This window comes from Rhincodon typus, chromosome 16, assembly GCF_021869965.1.
Source record: "Rhincodon typus isolate 14 chromosome 16, sRhiTyp1.1, whole genome shotgun sequence".
In the NCBI taxonomy this organism is placed as follows: domain Eukaryota; kingdom Metazoa; phylum Chordata; class Chondrichthyes; order Orectolobiformes; family Rhincodontidae; genus Rhincodon; species Rhincodon typus.
This window is the reverse complement of record NC_063347.1, coordinates 4,713,405-4,727,844: the sequence shown is the minus strand read 5'-3', so window position 1 is coordinate 4,727,844 and position 14,440 is coordinate 4,713,405. Positions and strand designations below refer to the sequence as shown.

At 43.0% G+C, this 14,440-nt stretch overlaps 1 protein-coding gene across 4 annotated transcripts in view; it reads right to left on the bottom strand.

Moving 5' to 3' along the window:
* tpra1 (transmembrane protein, adipocyte asscociated 1) overlaps positions 1-14,440 on the bottom strand; it is a 65,178-nt gene that overhangs the window by 16,340 nt on the left and 34,398 nt on the right. For all 4 annotated transcript variants that reach the window (XM_048606564.1, XM_048606566.1, XM_048606565.1 and 1 more), the window contains exons 4-7: positions 7,357-7,443; positions 6,494-6,566; positions 5,872-5,951; positions 1,654-1,764 (exon numbers count right to left, since the gene is read on the bottom strand). In XM_048606564.1, coding sequence (XP_048462521.1) covers positions 1,654-1,764; positions 5,872-5,951; positions 6,494-6,566; positions 7,357-7,443 — 351 coding nt within the window. The remainder of the gene's footprint in view (positions 1-1,653; positions 1,765-5,871; positions 5,952-6,493; positions 6,567-7,356; positions 7,444-14,440) is intronic.

The window sequence follows — 14,440 nt, the reverse complement described above, 5'->3', positions numbered from 1 at the left end:
TGTTAAAACAGTTTAAATGGTAGACTGAAATTATTTAGAAAATGAAATGAATGTAATGGCAGTTATGTATTAGAAAATATCATACCACAGGATTGCTATAGCACTCAGTTCGTCATTCCTGCATCAGTTTGTTAAATGTGCATCGTTAACAAACACCAATCTCCTGCTTTCTCCCCACACCCTTGCATACCACCTCTATCCAAATAATTTGATGACCCTTTGAATGCCTCAATTGAACCTACCCCCACGCATTTCCACACAGTGCATTCCATACCCTTACAACTCACTGGAAAGGTTTTCGTCACTGCTCACTTGCTTTATTTCCCCCCCAGATGACTTTAAAATCAATGCCCAGTCATTCTTGTTCTCATTACTCTATCCAGCTTGCTTACGAATTTGAAAACCTCAAATCAAGTCTCCTCTCAGATTTATTTGCTCCAAGAAGGTGGGGGGAGGGGTGTAGGGGGGCACAATGGCTCAGTAGTTAGCGCTGTTGCCCTTCAGTGCCAGGGTCCTGGGTTCACTTCCACCCTCAGGTGACTGTGCAAACTCCACAAAGAACGAACGACAGACAGACAGACATTCTCCCAATGTCTGTGAGGGCTCCCTCTGGGTGCTCTGATTTCCTCCCACAGTCCAAAGATATGCAGGTTAGGCGAACTTGCCATGTTAAATTGTCCCATAGTGTCCAGGGATGTGTAGGTTAGGTGGTTTAGCCATGGGAAATTCAGGGATAGGGTAAAGGGTGTGGCATTGGCAGATCGTCTGGGAGGGATGCTCTTCAAGAGGTTGGTATGGAGTCACTGGGCTGAATGGTCTGCTTCCACACTGTAGGGATTCTATGAAGAACAGTAACAATTTCTCCAATCTGTCCCAATCACTTAAGTTTCTCATCCCTGGAACCATTCCTGTAAATTGCTTCTAAACTTCTTTTACAATGATTGGAGAGAGAATGCAAGAATAAAAAGGAATGGAAGTAAAACAATGTAAAATAAAAGTGTCTTCGCAACATTTATAGAATGTTTACTTTTGTTGTGTATTTGCTTAAATTGCATGCAATATTTTTTTACATAAATATTATATTTTAACAGAAGTGTATATACAAGTATGAGCTTCTATGCAGAACAGATTATTTTGGGCAATGTCGTACAGGAGTCGGTCAAAGGCTGGAATCTGGGAAATATTAGTCAAGTGACAGATCTGTGTTTCCAAAGAAGACAAGTTAAGTGTGAAGTTTGCTACCCAGCTGTTATCTGGGACACACAATGGAGTGTTAGTAGAAGCCTACAAAGGTAGGCAGAAAGAGGTTGTTGACTTGCTCGCCAAATGGGCTTGTTTTTGTTCAGACGTTTCATCACCATGTTAGGTGACATCATCAGTGGAGCCTCCGATGGAGCGATGTTATTCTACTCCACTTGGAATTTATACTGTCCGGTCTGTTATGGCGAGTAGTGTCATTTCCGGTTTTGATCTGTATGGGTTTATATATGGGGTCCAATTCTGTAGGTTTGTTGATTGTAGCCCAATAAACACGTTGGCAAAGAGGAGTGTAGGAATGTATGGGATGAGAGATGAATCATCACCTGGAAACTACTTATGCAAACACATGCCTTGAAGCAAATATTAAATACAAAGTGCTTTAACATTGCTTACCAGAAAGAAGAAACAAGAACTGGCAAGCCAGAAATGGCGGCCCCCATGTCCATAAACGTTGAAGTCCTCAGGGGACAGGTGCTCATCAGGATACAAGATCTCCAGGGTTCCCTAGAAAAGGGGGAACATAGGAAGTTACCAATCTGACAAGCCAAAGGAGACTTTCCTCCTCACCTCCTCATCCTGCACTCCTGGCTGACACATTGCATTGGCAATATTAAAATAAAATTTGATTACTCAAGTGTGGAAAAGGCACTGTTAAAAAAAATTGCACCCAAGTTAAAAAGCCTCAAAAGTTACAGCACTGGTTGGATTCGTGACTTCACAAGATGCCAGATCCATGCCCTGACAACCTAACATGAAGTGCCTCTGAGCCACAATACCTGGCTGAGAAGAGGAGGAGTGGGGAAATTCTGGGGGTGAGTAGTGAGGCAACTACTATAGACGACGGGCATCAAACACGAAACCCGAGAGCAGACGATGCTTGCCGGCATCTCGTGCAACAGATATTTCTTATCCAGTACGTTTAATTGATGTATTTGGGATCTTGCTGTGTGCATAATAACCTGCTCAGCAACAGGGAATATACTTCAAAAACGAGAAAGAGAAATTGCTGAAACCGCACAGCTGGTCTGGCAGTACCTGTGGAGAGAGATAAGACAGTTAATGTTTCGGGTCCAGTGATTCTTCTTCAGAAGGTGGCTTCTGAAGGATCACCTGACCTGAAACATTACCTCTTTTTCTCTCCACAGATGCTGCCAGACCTGCTGAGTTGTTCCAGCAATCTAGATTTTTGTTTCCGATTTCCAGCATCTGCAGTTCTTTGGGTTTCTTTTTAAAATATACTTTAAACGCTCTTTACAGGACTTGAAACTCTTTGGGGACATCTGCAGTCTGAGACAGTCACTATATAAATAGACACAATGCATTAGCCTCATCTCTCTGATATCAGTCCTGCCTTGCATCAGATACTTGAGCCCAAAATTTAAGCTGACACTTGCAATGAAGTACTGAAGGTGTGCTACACTGTTGGAGGTCTTGTCATTCATTTCGGATATTACTTCAAGTTCCTATATTTCCTCTCGGCTGGGTGCAAGAGATCCAGATACAGAGAAGATATGGAGCTTCTTCTCTCAGATGGTGACAAAAATCGGTGGAATTTCTTTCTACAGAGGCTGGGCATTTAGTCTATTCAAGGCTGCAATAGACAGATTTTTACCCAGTAAGTGAATCAAGGGGTATGCGGATAATGAAGGTGGAGTTGAGGATTATCAATTCAGCCATAATCTCAACAAGGAGCAGAGCAGACTCAATGGGCTGAATGGCCTGCTTCTGCTACATCTTGTGGTCTTCTATCCCATGGCCACTATTACAGAAGGGTTCTTTCTGGTGTCCTGACATGTATTTGGCCTTTTAAAACATGAAAAACAGGTTATCTGGTTAGTGTAACATGTGGGTGCAAACTGGCTGTAGTGTTTCCCACAATACAAACAATGATAGCGTTTCAGAAGTATTTTGTTTGCTATAAAGTGCTTAAGGTTGCCCTAAAGTTGTGAAAGGCTTGACATCAATTTCAATCAAATCATCTTTTTTGCCTGTCTACAGGAAGCAGCCTCGAAGTTGTGCCATGCTTTATCTCGTGGCAATCCAGAACATTTGCCCTTGGTTTGCCACATTCCACAGGGGGAGGGAGTGTGGTGCCACAAACAATGACAGCAATTTGCATTCATATGACAACTCAAGTATAATAAAATGTCCCATACACTTCACAGTTACAGATCAATTTTGGAACAAAATTTGACACCAAGCTCCATAAAAGAGATTAGAACAAGTGCCCAAAAGTTTAGTCAAACATTTTGATTTTAAAAGAGCATCTCAACAGCAAAACAGAGTGGAATAGATTCTCTGGCAGCCTCAGATTCTCCCAAATGTTACCAATAGAGGTTTCATAATCTACATCACAAGCCCATGCAAAATATTCCTGTCTGGTATCTCTTTAAACCCAGGGTGTCCTGATTGCAAAACACTCCGGCTTTGAATTAGTGTTGCACAAGATTACGAGCAATCAGTTCAACACAATTGCGTTCAAAATTCACTGTTTTCATTAACACGGCGCATCAGGGCTGCTCAGAGATAAACGGGGTTCCCTACTAACACAAACTCAGGGTTAAACCTTTCGATCTTCTACATTTTGAAATCAAAGTTTCGTATTCCTACCTAAGAAGGGACAGAGAAGAGGGAATAAAAGGAGAAGGGATGGGAGAACAATAGAGAACGAAGGAAGGAAGAGACAGACATTAGCATATAACAGTGCTCCACAAAGCACTTTACAGGAAATGAAATAATTATGTAGGCGCAACATGCACACACAGTCAAACAGCATGGAAACAGGCCCTTCGGTCCAACTAGTCCACATCAACTATGTTCCCAACCTAGTCCCACTTTTTGATCCATATCCCTCCAAACCTTTCCTATTCATGTACTTATCCAAATGTCTTTTAAGTGTTGTAACTGTACCTGCAACCACTACTTCCTCAGGAAGTTTATTCCACACACGAACCACTGTGTAAAAAAGTTGCCCCTCGTGTCCTTTTTAAATCTTTTCTCCTCTCACCTTAAAACTATGCCCCCTAGTTTTGAACTCGCCCACCTTAGGGAAAAGATGTTTGCTATTCACCTTATAGAGGTTTATAAAATAATGAGGGGCATAGATCAGGTCACCCCTCAACTTTCTATGCGCAGTGAAAAAAGCCTCAGTCTATCCAGCCTCTCCTTATAACTGACGCCCTCCATTCCCAGCGACATCCTGTTAAATCTTTTCTGGAACCTCTCCAGTTTAATAATATCCCTGTTATAACAGGGTGATCAGACCTGTACATAGTACTCCAGAAGAGGCCTCATCAATACCCCGTACAACATCAACATGATATTCCAACTCCTGTACTCAAAGGTCTGGTCAATGAAGGCAAGCATGCTAAACACTTTAACCATCCAATCTACCCCATGATGAAAATTTCAAAGAATTATGCACCTGAACCCCCTAGGAGTCTCTGTTCTACAATACTACCCAGTGCCCTACTATTAATTGTACAACAAATATGTACAACCAAAATTTGCCAAAATGTAATACCTTGCATTTATCCAAATTAAACTCCATCTGCCACTCCTCAGCCCACTGACCCAATTGATCAACATCTTTTTGTAATCTTAGATAATCTTCTTCACTGTTCACTATACTACCACTTTTGAAGTCATCCACAACTTTACTAACCATGTCTCCTATATATCATGTAGTAATAGAAATATGAAAGGCAATGTGTAAGCACACCAACATCACCAATATCAGATTATATGGTGATTTGTGGGGACAGATCAGCTACTGAAAGTTGATCAAAGAAGAAAGTTAGGTTCTATATCCCAAATGTTTGAATCATTTTCTCAAAATGGATTATTCTTCACTTTTACTAGATTCCCTACTACACCCACAGAAACAAATAATGTTCATTTATATAGTGCCTTTCACAATCTCAGGCCATCCAGATGCAATTAAATACTCCATGTGTGATCACTGTTGTACTGTAGGAAACATGCCAACCAACTTGCACCCTGCAAGATACCAAATAAAAAGCCAATGTGATAATGCCCAGATCTTTTTTCTTTGTTCTAAAGTAACATTGGTGAAGGGATAAATATTGGCCAGAACTTGCCAGCTCATCTTCAACTAGACGTTAGAAGTTTTAAGAGAAACATACTTTAACAGAAAGCTGATGAATGTCAGGAAGTCTGGCAGCATCTGTAGAAAGAAAGCACACAGTTAACATTTCGAAACCAGTAACCGTTCTTCGGGACCCGAAACGTTAACTCTGTTTTCTGTCCATAGATGCTTCCAGACCTGCTAAGTTTCTCCAGCAATTTCTGTTTTTATTTCAGAACTTCAGCATCCACAGTTCCTGGTTTTGTTTTTGTGAAGTTGTAAGTCAACCTGAGGGGGCAGGCATGTTTTATCTAATATCTAATGATGTTGAATCAAAACATGTCAACACACACAATACAACTCTCCATCAGGTTTGTATCAGGAATGTCAATGTGGATTGTGTACACGTCTCTGGACTGCGGCTTGAATTCACAATGTCTTGCCTCAGAGACAGAGACAACAGTGCACGAAATGAGCTGGGAAAGAGAAATGTGAAAACAAAACATTAGAGCTTTCAGACAGACCTGTGTAATCGAGTAGGCCAGAGCAAGTACTGTAGTTATGGTCAAGACACGCTTGATGCTTGATTTACTTTCAAGGTGTCCTGTATCCAAGAAAAATGAGAAAGCAAAGAAGATACATTATAATCAGTATATATTCAGTGCATGAAAATTCAAAGTATATTTCCTCGTCAAATGATTAGCAGCTATAATTTCTACCATACCTTTAAAATTGTAGAATGTATAAAGGTGCTTCACAGGAGCACTGCCAAGACAACTTGGACAGTAATCTACCCAAGGTGACATGAATGCAGATGACCAAAAGCTTGGTCAAAGAGGTAGGTTTCAAGGAATGTCTTAAAAAGGAAGATTGCGAAGTAGATGGACAGGGATGTTCAGGAAAGGAATTCCAGAGCTTTGTGCCCAGGCAGTTAGAGCCAACAACAGTGTAACAAATAAAATCCAGCTTGCATTAGATTCAGAATTAGAGGACCAGAGATATCAGGTGGATTTAGGGTTGGAAGACTTTACAGAAGTAGGGAGGTGCGAGGCCATTGGAGGATTTCAAAAAAAAAACAACAGTAGGAACTTTAAGATCAAGAGCTTGCTCAACAGGGAGCCAAAGTCATCAAACTTGATACCTTACCAAAAGCCAAACCTAATATTATTACACTCAGCTCAGTCGCCAACAGAAAAAATCGTGAGATCTCCCAAAGAATCTAAAAGAGAAATAACAAATCAATCAATCATGAGTGGATGAACTGCTCAAAATATTTTACTATTCATTTCACCACTATTATTTCAAAGCTTTTCTGGCCTAGCCTCCCATATTCTATAAACTTAAATTCAAAGCTCTACTGCCTAAATCCTACCTCACACCAAATCCCGTTTACTTTCTGCTCCTGATGCCATCCAATGATGCCTTCGTGCAAAGTGTAAATGTGTGGATGGGGATTGAGAAACAGGACTGAGCTAACCTGCAAGACCTTTCAAGGTCAGGAAGTTGAACAGCTCTTCTTGTCACACCTGTCACAAGTGAGTGAGTATTTTGGGGCTAGTCCCCAGGCTAAGTGCCACCGTTGGAACTGCACCCTAACGGAGATATCAATGTCCTCAGGAAAAGAAGAAATATTGGAGGGGAAAGAAAGGCTCTCAAAAATCTCTGAATACTGGACTGAAAGAAAATAGATATAAAAACCAATTTAGTACTCTTCATTCCAGATTAAAGAATATATCCTTATTTTCTGACAATGGCGTGATATACCAAACAAAACTCATGTCCCCCAAATTTTGTATGAGAAAGCATCTGGTCTCTCTATCCTGATGACTGTACACCCCAGATAACAGCAATGAGTGTACTATGCCAGGATTGTAATACTCAAGTCTTCAAACCAATCCTGAAAGACTTTACAACTGTTGGCCTCCTTGTGCATAGTAACAATTCTGTTTGTGTGACACATAAATCTAACAAAAGGAATGGAGGGAAGGGGGGAACTTATCTCGACTTACCTTGTCTGTTACTATAGCTATGGTGGATGCACTGACTGTCATGGAAACAATAGCCCGTGTGATGCCCACTGTTGCAACGACAAACACCTGCAAAAGAAAAATCATCTGGTTAAACTTTTTTGAAACAGATATTTCTTCACGGGACGTGGATGTCATTGGCTCAGCAAGTGCTGTTGTCCATCCCCAAATATCTTTGTAAAGATGGTGGTTATCCACCTTGCTGAACTGCTGTAACCCACCTGGTATGGGTACACCTGCTGCTAGATAAAGCATTCCAGGATTTTGGGCCAATGACGCTGAACAAGAAAAAAAAAGTGATACATTTCTCAGAGATAGTAGGAACTGCAGATGCTGAAGAATCTGAGATAACAAGGTGTAGAGCTGGCTGAACACAGCAGGCCAAGCAGCATCAGAGAAGCAGGAAAGCTGATATTTCGGGTCTACACCCTTCTTCAGAAATGGGGGAGGGGAAGGGGGTTCTGAAATAAATAGGGAGAGCGGGGGAGGCGGGTAGAAGATGGATAAAAGGAGAAGATAGGTGGAGAGGAGACAGACAGGTCAAAGAGGCGGTGATGGAGCCAGTAAATGGGAGTGTAGGTGGGGAGTTAGGGATGGGGTAGGTCAAGGGGGCGGGATGAGGCTAGTAGGTAGGAGATGGGCGTGGGGCTTGAGGTGGGAGGAAGGACAGGTTAGGGAAGCAGGGACAAGCTGGGCTGGATGGGGAGGAGCTTTCAAATGCAGGGCTGAGCTTTGGACATTCCATTGTTTCCAGGTATCATTTATCGAAACTCTCACAAAGAATCATCACTGAGGTGAAGAAAGCAGGTGAACTTGTAACCCATGACTTCAGGCAAAGAGGTGAAAAATGGGGGGCGGGGAACTTGCAGGTGACAGCGTTCCCATGTATCTGCATGCAATATCTCCTTTCGGGTCTAATTTTTAATGGACTAAACTTGTATTCTCTCAAGGACACAAAATTAAGAGGTCATCTAAGACGTGGATTTTAAGATGACTACAAAATATTCCTATGATCATCAGAAAGTGGCTTCTTCTGGTAGGAATGTCAAGAACAAAAAGAGGCAGAACCTGAAAATTGGAGCCAAGGTTGATTTCAGGAAAAACTTCTTCACACTAAGGATAGTGGAAAGCTAGAACACTTTCCACCCCTCCCCTTGACATCCCAAAAATAAAGCCGCTGAGGCTGGAAAAACTCCACAAATATTGATCATTTTCTTCCCCCCAGTCAAAGGAATTAAGGGGTAGGGAACACCCCAAAACTAAAATAAAAGTTCGCCATAAGTCAACATCTACCCAAGGATCTATACTCTATCACGAGTAACCATGTTTGCTTTTGGGCTTTCCACAGCTCAAATGTCTTCAAACCCCATCACCCAGTCATCAATAAAAGATCATGCCTGAGGAAATGTGGGAGAGAAGAATCTGGGGAAAGAAGTTTCGTAGTCATCTTAAACTCCGTGTCTTAGGTGGCATCTTAATTTTGTGTTCCTGAGGAAATACAAGTCTAGTCCATAAAAATTGGACCTAAAACGGAGATATCATGTGCAAATGCATGGGAACGCTGCCAACTGCAAGCTCCCCTCCAAGCAACTTGCCATCCTGAAAAAGATGCAGTCTCCAGGAGCATGTTTCCACAACCATGAAAATTTCAGCCTTTTACATGACAAAAAAATGTTTGTCTCTCATACGACTAGGAAGTTTGTTAGTAATCTAACCTGCAAACCAAACCAAAACCAGTTTAAGTGACACAGTGGATTTTTGAGGCAGGGGTGACTTTTCAGCTCTGGATCCTGGCTGGTCACCAATGGCGGACAGGACCTTCAAGAAGCCCAAAGTGCCTCTCTCCTGCAACCACTGCAACAATGTAAAAGCTCCCTTTAACCACTCTACCAACAGTTTCAGCTGACACTCCCAGTGCAGTGGAGAGTGAGCTGCATTGCTGGTGGTGTCATAAAAGACATTAAGCCAAGGCTCTGTTTACTTGTTCAGGTGGACTATGAAATAAAATCCACCATTTCTCTTTGAAGAAGAGCAGGCAAGGTTGCTCTTCATTACTTTCTCCTCCAGCACTCAGGTTCACTGGTCATTATCCTTATCGCATGTTGGATTCTGCATTGCGCAAAATGGCTGCCACATTTATCTGTGTAATGGTAATGATTACATTTCAAAGTTCACCATCCTTTGGAACAAATACGGTTTCATTTTAAAAAGAAAATCACTCTCTGAATGACACCACTGTTGGTGAGGCGGATATTCATTGCCCCTTTCAAGTTGCCCTCAGCAAATAGAGCTAATGTGCCTTCTTGAACTTCTCAGTCTGTATGGTGAAGATATACCTACAGTGCTGTTGGGGGGGTGCGGGTCGGAGGTACACTAATTTGACTAAGACATGACCAAAGAATGGCCATATACATTTTTTAAAATATATTTGCTACACTTGGCATTCAAGGCAGAGATAGTAGATTTGGGAGGTCCTGCAGAAGAAGCCTTGACAAAGTTGCTGCATTATATCCTGCAGGCACAGTAAGATGTTATCATAGAAACAAATACTTACAACACCAATGCTGAGGAATTTTTCACAGGACAGGCCATGCATTTCTTGTCCTTACGTGAACTTCCTCACTTCCAGATGCTGTGTATTCTCCCACAAGTGGGGAATCTCTCATGGTTTGTAAAAACAATAAAATAGAAACTTCTAGCTCTGCCCTATAGAGTTAATGTGCAGACTACTCTTAACTCCCTTGCAAGCTCAAAAGTTGTTTCTTAAAGCAGTTTGCCAATTTCTTCGGCAGATTTGGGACTTCGGTGGGTGTAGGTTGGTGGCAGAGATGGTGGTGGTCGTTACAAGAAGAGCTAATTGTTGGCAAAACAATCTCAGAACACTCTGGATAAAACACTGGCAATAAGTGTTTAAAATTTTGAAATTAGATTTGTCAGGAGTGTGACTTCAACATAGGAATATACAAACAGGAGTAGGTCATTCAACTTGTTGAATCTACTCTGACATTCTATTAGTTCAAGGCCAAATCACCTACTCCGATGTCACTTTCCTGCGCTGTCCCTCATCATCATCATTATACTCCAGAAATCTACCAATTTGTATCTTGAACTTGCTCAATAATGGAGCTTCTGCAGCCCCTGGGTTAGGGAATTCCAGAAATTCACCCCCTCGGAATGAAGAAATTCTCTGACTTGACAATTTAAATGGCCTCGCCCTTAGCCTGAGGTTATGTCCCTTGATAGTAGGCTCATCAGCCAGGGGAAACATCTCCTCTACATCCACCCTGCCACACCCTCTAGGAATTTTATAAAATACAATGTGGCAATCACCCCTCATTTTACAAAAGTGTAGGGAATATGGACAGTCTCCACGATCTCCCCAAATAAAACAACCCTAAAATCTCAGGCATTAGAACTTCCGTTGCACACTCTGTGGCAAGCAAATCTATCCTTCTTACGTTTTTTTTTAAAACTCATTCATGGGATGAGGGTTTCGCTGGCTAGGCAGCATTCATTGCCCATCCCTAATTGCCCAGAGGGCAGTTAAGAGTCAACCACATTGGACCAAAATAATACACAATACTCAAAAGACATCTCAAAGCTAAGTAACTGCAGCAAGACATCTTTACTACTGTACTCAAATCTCTTTGAATCCATAACATTCAAATTCAGAGGCAATAGTGTTTCTGCCATTTTGGGAGTTCTTCCTGGTGTCCTGCCTGATACTCATCAAAATGCAGATTGACTGATTATTCTTGATATTGCTGGTTGTATCACGACTCATTGAGATAGTATGCTGAAACATCAAACCCCAGCTCCCAGAGTCATCACAAATGTGAAAAGGTTTAATTAAACCACCCAAAGTCCCTAATTTATCAAGCAACTGAGCCCAGGTTAAAATAAAACATTCACCAGGTTTCTGCATTTAATGAGGAAACAGCCATTTATTGCAAACAAATTGTTATTAATCATTTGTAAGTTAGCAATTTGTTTGTTTTTAACAGCTCTGTATAATTTAAACTCCCCCTTTTAAAAAGGATCCCATTTACGTACAAACAGACAAAGAGACAAGACATAAATATTACTGGTGGGAACAAAAAGTCAGTGAAGCACAGTTCTGGCACCAGTCCAGATTACAGGCATTAATGAGATGTTTTCCTTCAGTTCCCTTCTGGTTCCTTTTTACTCTTTGGAGGAGGAAATGAGGTTGTGGACATACCAATCCTCAACCTTTTATTTACTGGTTGAAGATTCACCCTTTCAGTCTCTGAAAGTGGTTATCCTTTTTTAATCCCTTGTCTCTGCCGTATTGCCCAACACAAAGCTGTAGGCGCTCACTCAGCAAGCGATCAAGAGGTCATCACTTCCCAACACGCACAACTGGTCCTGGTTGAAAAACCAATCGAGAGAGTGTCACAGGGCAAAACGGCCCCTCCAGTCACACCCATAGGGCAAAAATGTCTAGCATCCACCTACCACTGTTTGAATAATGCAACATCTCAGTTACAATGTGTCCCGGTTGTAGTGACTATAAGGAAGTAAGCCAGCTTCATAGAATGAGTTCCCTGATTGGACCAAGTTAACAGCCCCAATTAGGGGGCCCTGGCTGACCGATAAGAACAGAAGTGTCAGACGTCCTGTTCACTCTGGGAGCTGGATCAGTGTCAAGGCCTTGTGTAAAGGAAGGGTAACTTGGTGATAGGAAACCAGCCTCTGGGGAGTTATTTCACCGGTAATGTGTTTTTTTCAAAAACTTCCGCAGCCCTTACTTTAAAACAGCAGTTATTCCCACTTATAAAGTCCAAAGACCAGAACTACAAGTGGTCTTTTACATTGAGGAACTTACTGTATTCAGCTTCCAAGCACATGCCACAACATGCCCAACATCTACAAATTGAATTTCATTTGGTTACATGGCCACGGACTTTAATCCCCTGCCTTTAAACTGTGTCTTTAAAAAAAAACTAGTTCCAAAGACAAAAACAGAATTTGTTGAAAAATCTCAGCAGGTCTGGCAGCATCTGCGGACAGAAATCAGAGTCAATGTTTTGGGTTGAGTGACCCTTCCTCAGAACTGATAGCGGCTAGGAAGATGTTGGTTTATATGCAGAAGATTGGGTGGGAGGAGGTGCATAAGAAATAAAATATAGGTGGGGATAGAGCCCAAAGAGAGCGAGAAGAACAGTTGGACATCAAAAGGAGTGGATAACAATCTGGCTAGGAGGGTGAATAGCTGTTAGGAAGGACTGTTAATGGTGAAGAATAGGCTCTATGTAATAGCAGACAATGTGATTACAAGGTCTGGTGCGTGGGTCAATAAGTGTGGAGCTGGAAAAGCACAGCAGGTCAGACAGCATCCGAGGAAGCAGGAAAGTCAAACGTTTCGGGCCGAAACCCTTCGTCAGGGCTGAGAAGGAGGGGGGTGGCGAGAGGGTAGTGAGATGGAGATAAGTAGACGCAGGTAGGGTGTTATTGTGGTTGGTCAGTGGGAAGGGTGGAGCGGATGGGTGAGTCGCAAAATGGACACGTTGAGGGAGGAGAGATTTTAAAGCTGGTGAAGTCAATATTCAGACTCCCAAGGCGAAATAGGAGGCGTTGTTCCCCTAGTTTATGTTCAGCCTCACCCTCACAGTGGAGGAGGCCAAGGGTGGACATAATACCAGGGGAGTGGGAGGGGGAATTAATGTGGATGGCAACAGGAAGGTCGGGTTGGTTGGTGCATGCAGAGAGCAGATGCTCCGCGAAATGGTCCCCAAGTCTGAATGTGGTCTCCCCGATATAGAGGGGACCACATCGGGAACAATGGATACAGTAGATGAGGTTGGATGAAGTGCAGGTGGATCTCTGCCAGATCTGGAAGGATTGTTTGAGGCCTTGGACAGGTGGTGAGAAGGAAGGTGTAGGGGCAGGTGTTGCACCTCTTGCGGTTACAGGGTGAAAAGGTACCTGGTGTGGAGGAGGGGTTGGTGGGGAGGGTGCAGCCGACGAGGGAGTCATGGAGTGAATGGTTCTTGCAGAAAAGTGGATGGGGGCGGGGTTGAGGGTTATACTTTTTTTTGGTGGTGGGGCCCAAAATGTAGGTGGTAGAAATGTCGGAGGATGATGCGTTGGATTTAGAGGTTGGTGTGGTGGTATTTGAGGACTAAGGGGACTCTATCCTTATTGTTGTTGGTGGGGGTGGGGGAGATGCTTTAAGAGCAGAAGCGCGGGAAGTGGGAGATATATGGTTGAGGGCATCCATAATAATAGAGGAGGGGAAACTGCAGTCTCTAAAGTAGGAGGATATCTGGGAAGTCCTAGAGTAGAACATCTCGTCCTGGAGCGGATGCGGCCAAGGCAGAGGAATTATGAGTATGGGATAGAATTTTTGCAGGAGGGTGGGTGCGAGGAGGTGTCGTTGAAGTAATTATGGGAGTCAGTGGATTTGAAATGGATGTCAGTCGTGAGTTGGTTACTGGAGATGGAGATGGAGAGGAAGATGTTTAGGAAGGGGAGGGAGGTGTCAGAAATGGTCCAGGTGAATTGGAGGGTGCAATGGAGGGTATTGGTGAAGTTGATGAACTGTTAGAACTCCTCACGGGAGCATGAGGTAGCACCAATGCAGTCATCAATATAGTGGAGAAAGAGGTGGGGGATGGTGCCAGTGTAGTTGTTGAAGAGGGACTGTTCCACGAATCCCACATAGAAGGCAGGCATAGCTCAGGTCCATGCAGGTGCCCACAGCCACCCCCCTTAATTTGTAGGAAGTAGGAGGAATCAAAGGAAAAATTGTTAAGGACGAGGACCAGTTCCACCAAGCGAATGAGCGTGTGTGTCAGTGGAGGGGGACCGGAAGAAACGGAGGGCTTTTAGGCCATCCCTATGGGGGATGCAAGTGTATAAGGACTGAACATCCATGGTGAAAGTGCGGTGTTGAGGTTGGGGTAAGGACATAGGAGAGCTCAAGCCCTAAAGATATTGAACTCAATGACAACAAGGTGCAGGGCTGGATGAACACAGCAGGCCGAGCAGCATCATAGGAGCAGAGAGGCTGACGTTTCGGGCCTAGACCCTTCATCAGAAAAGC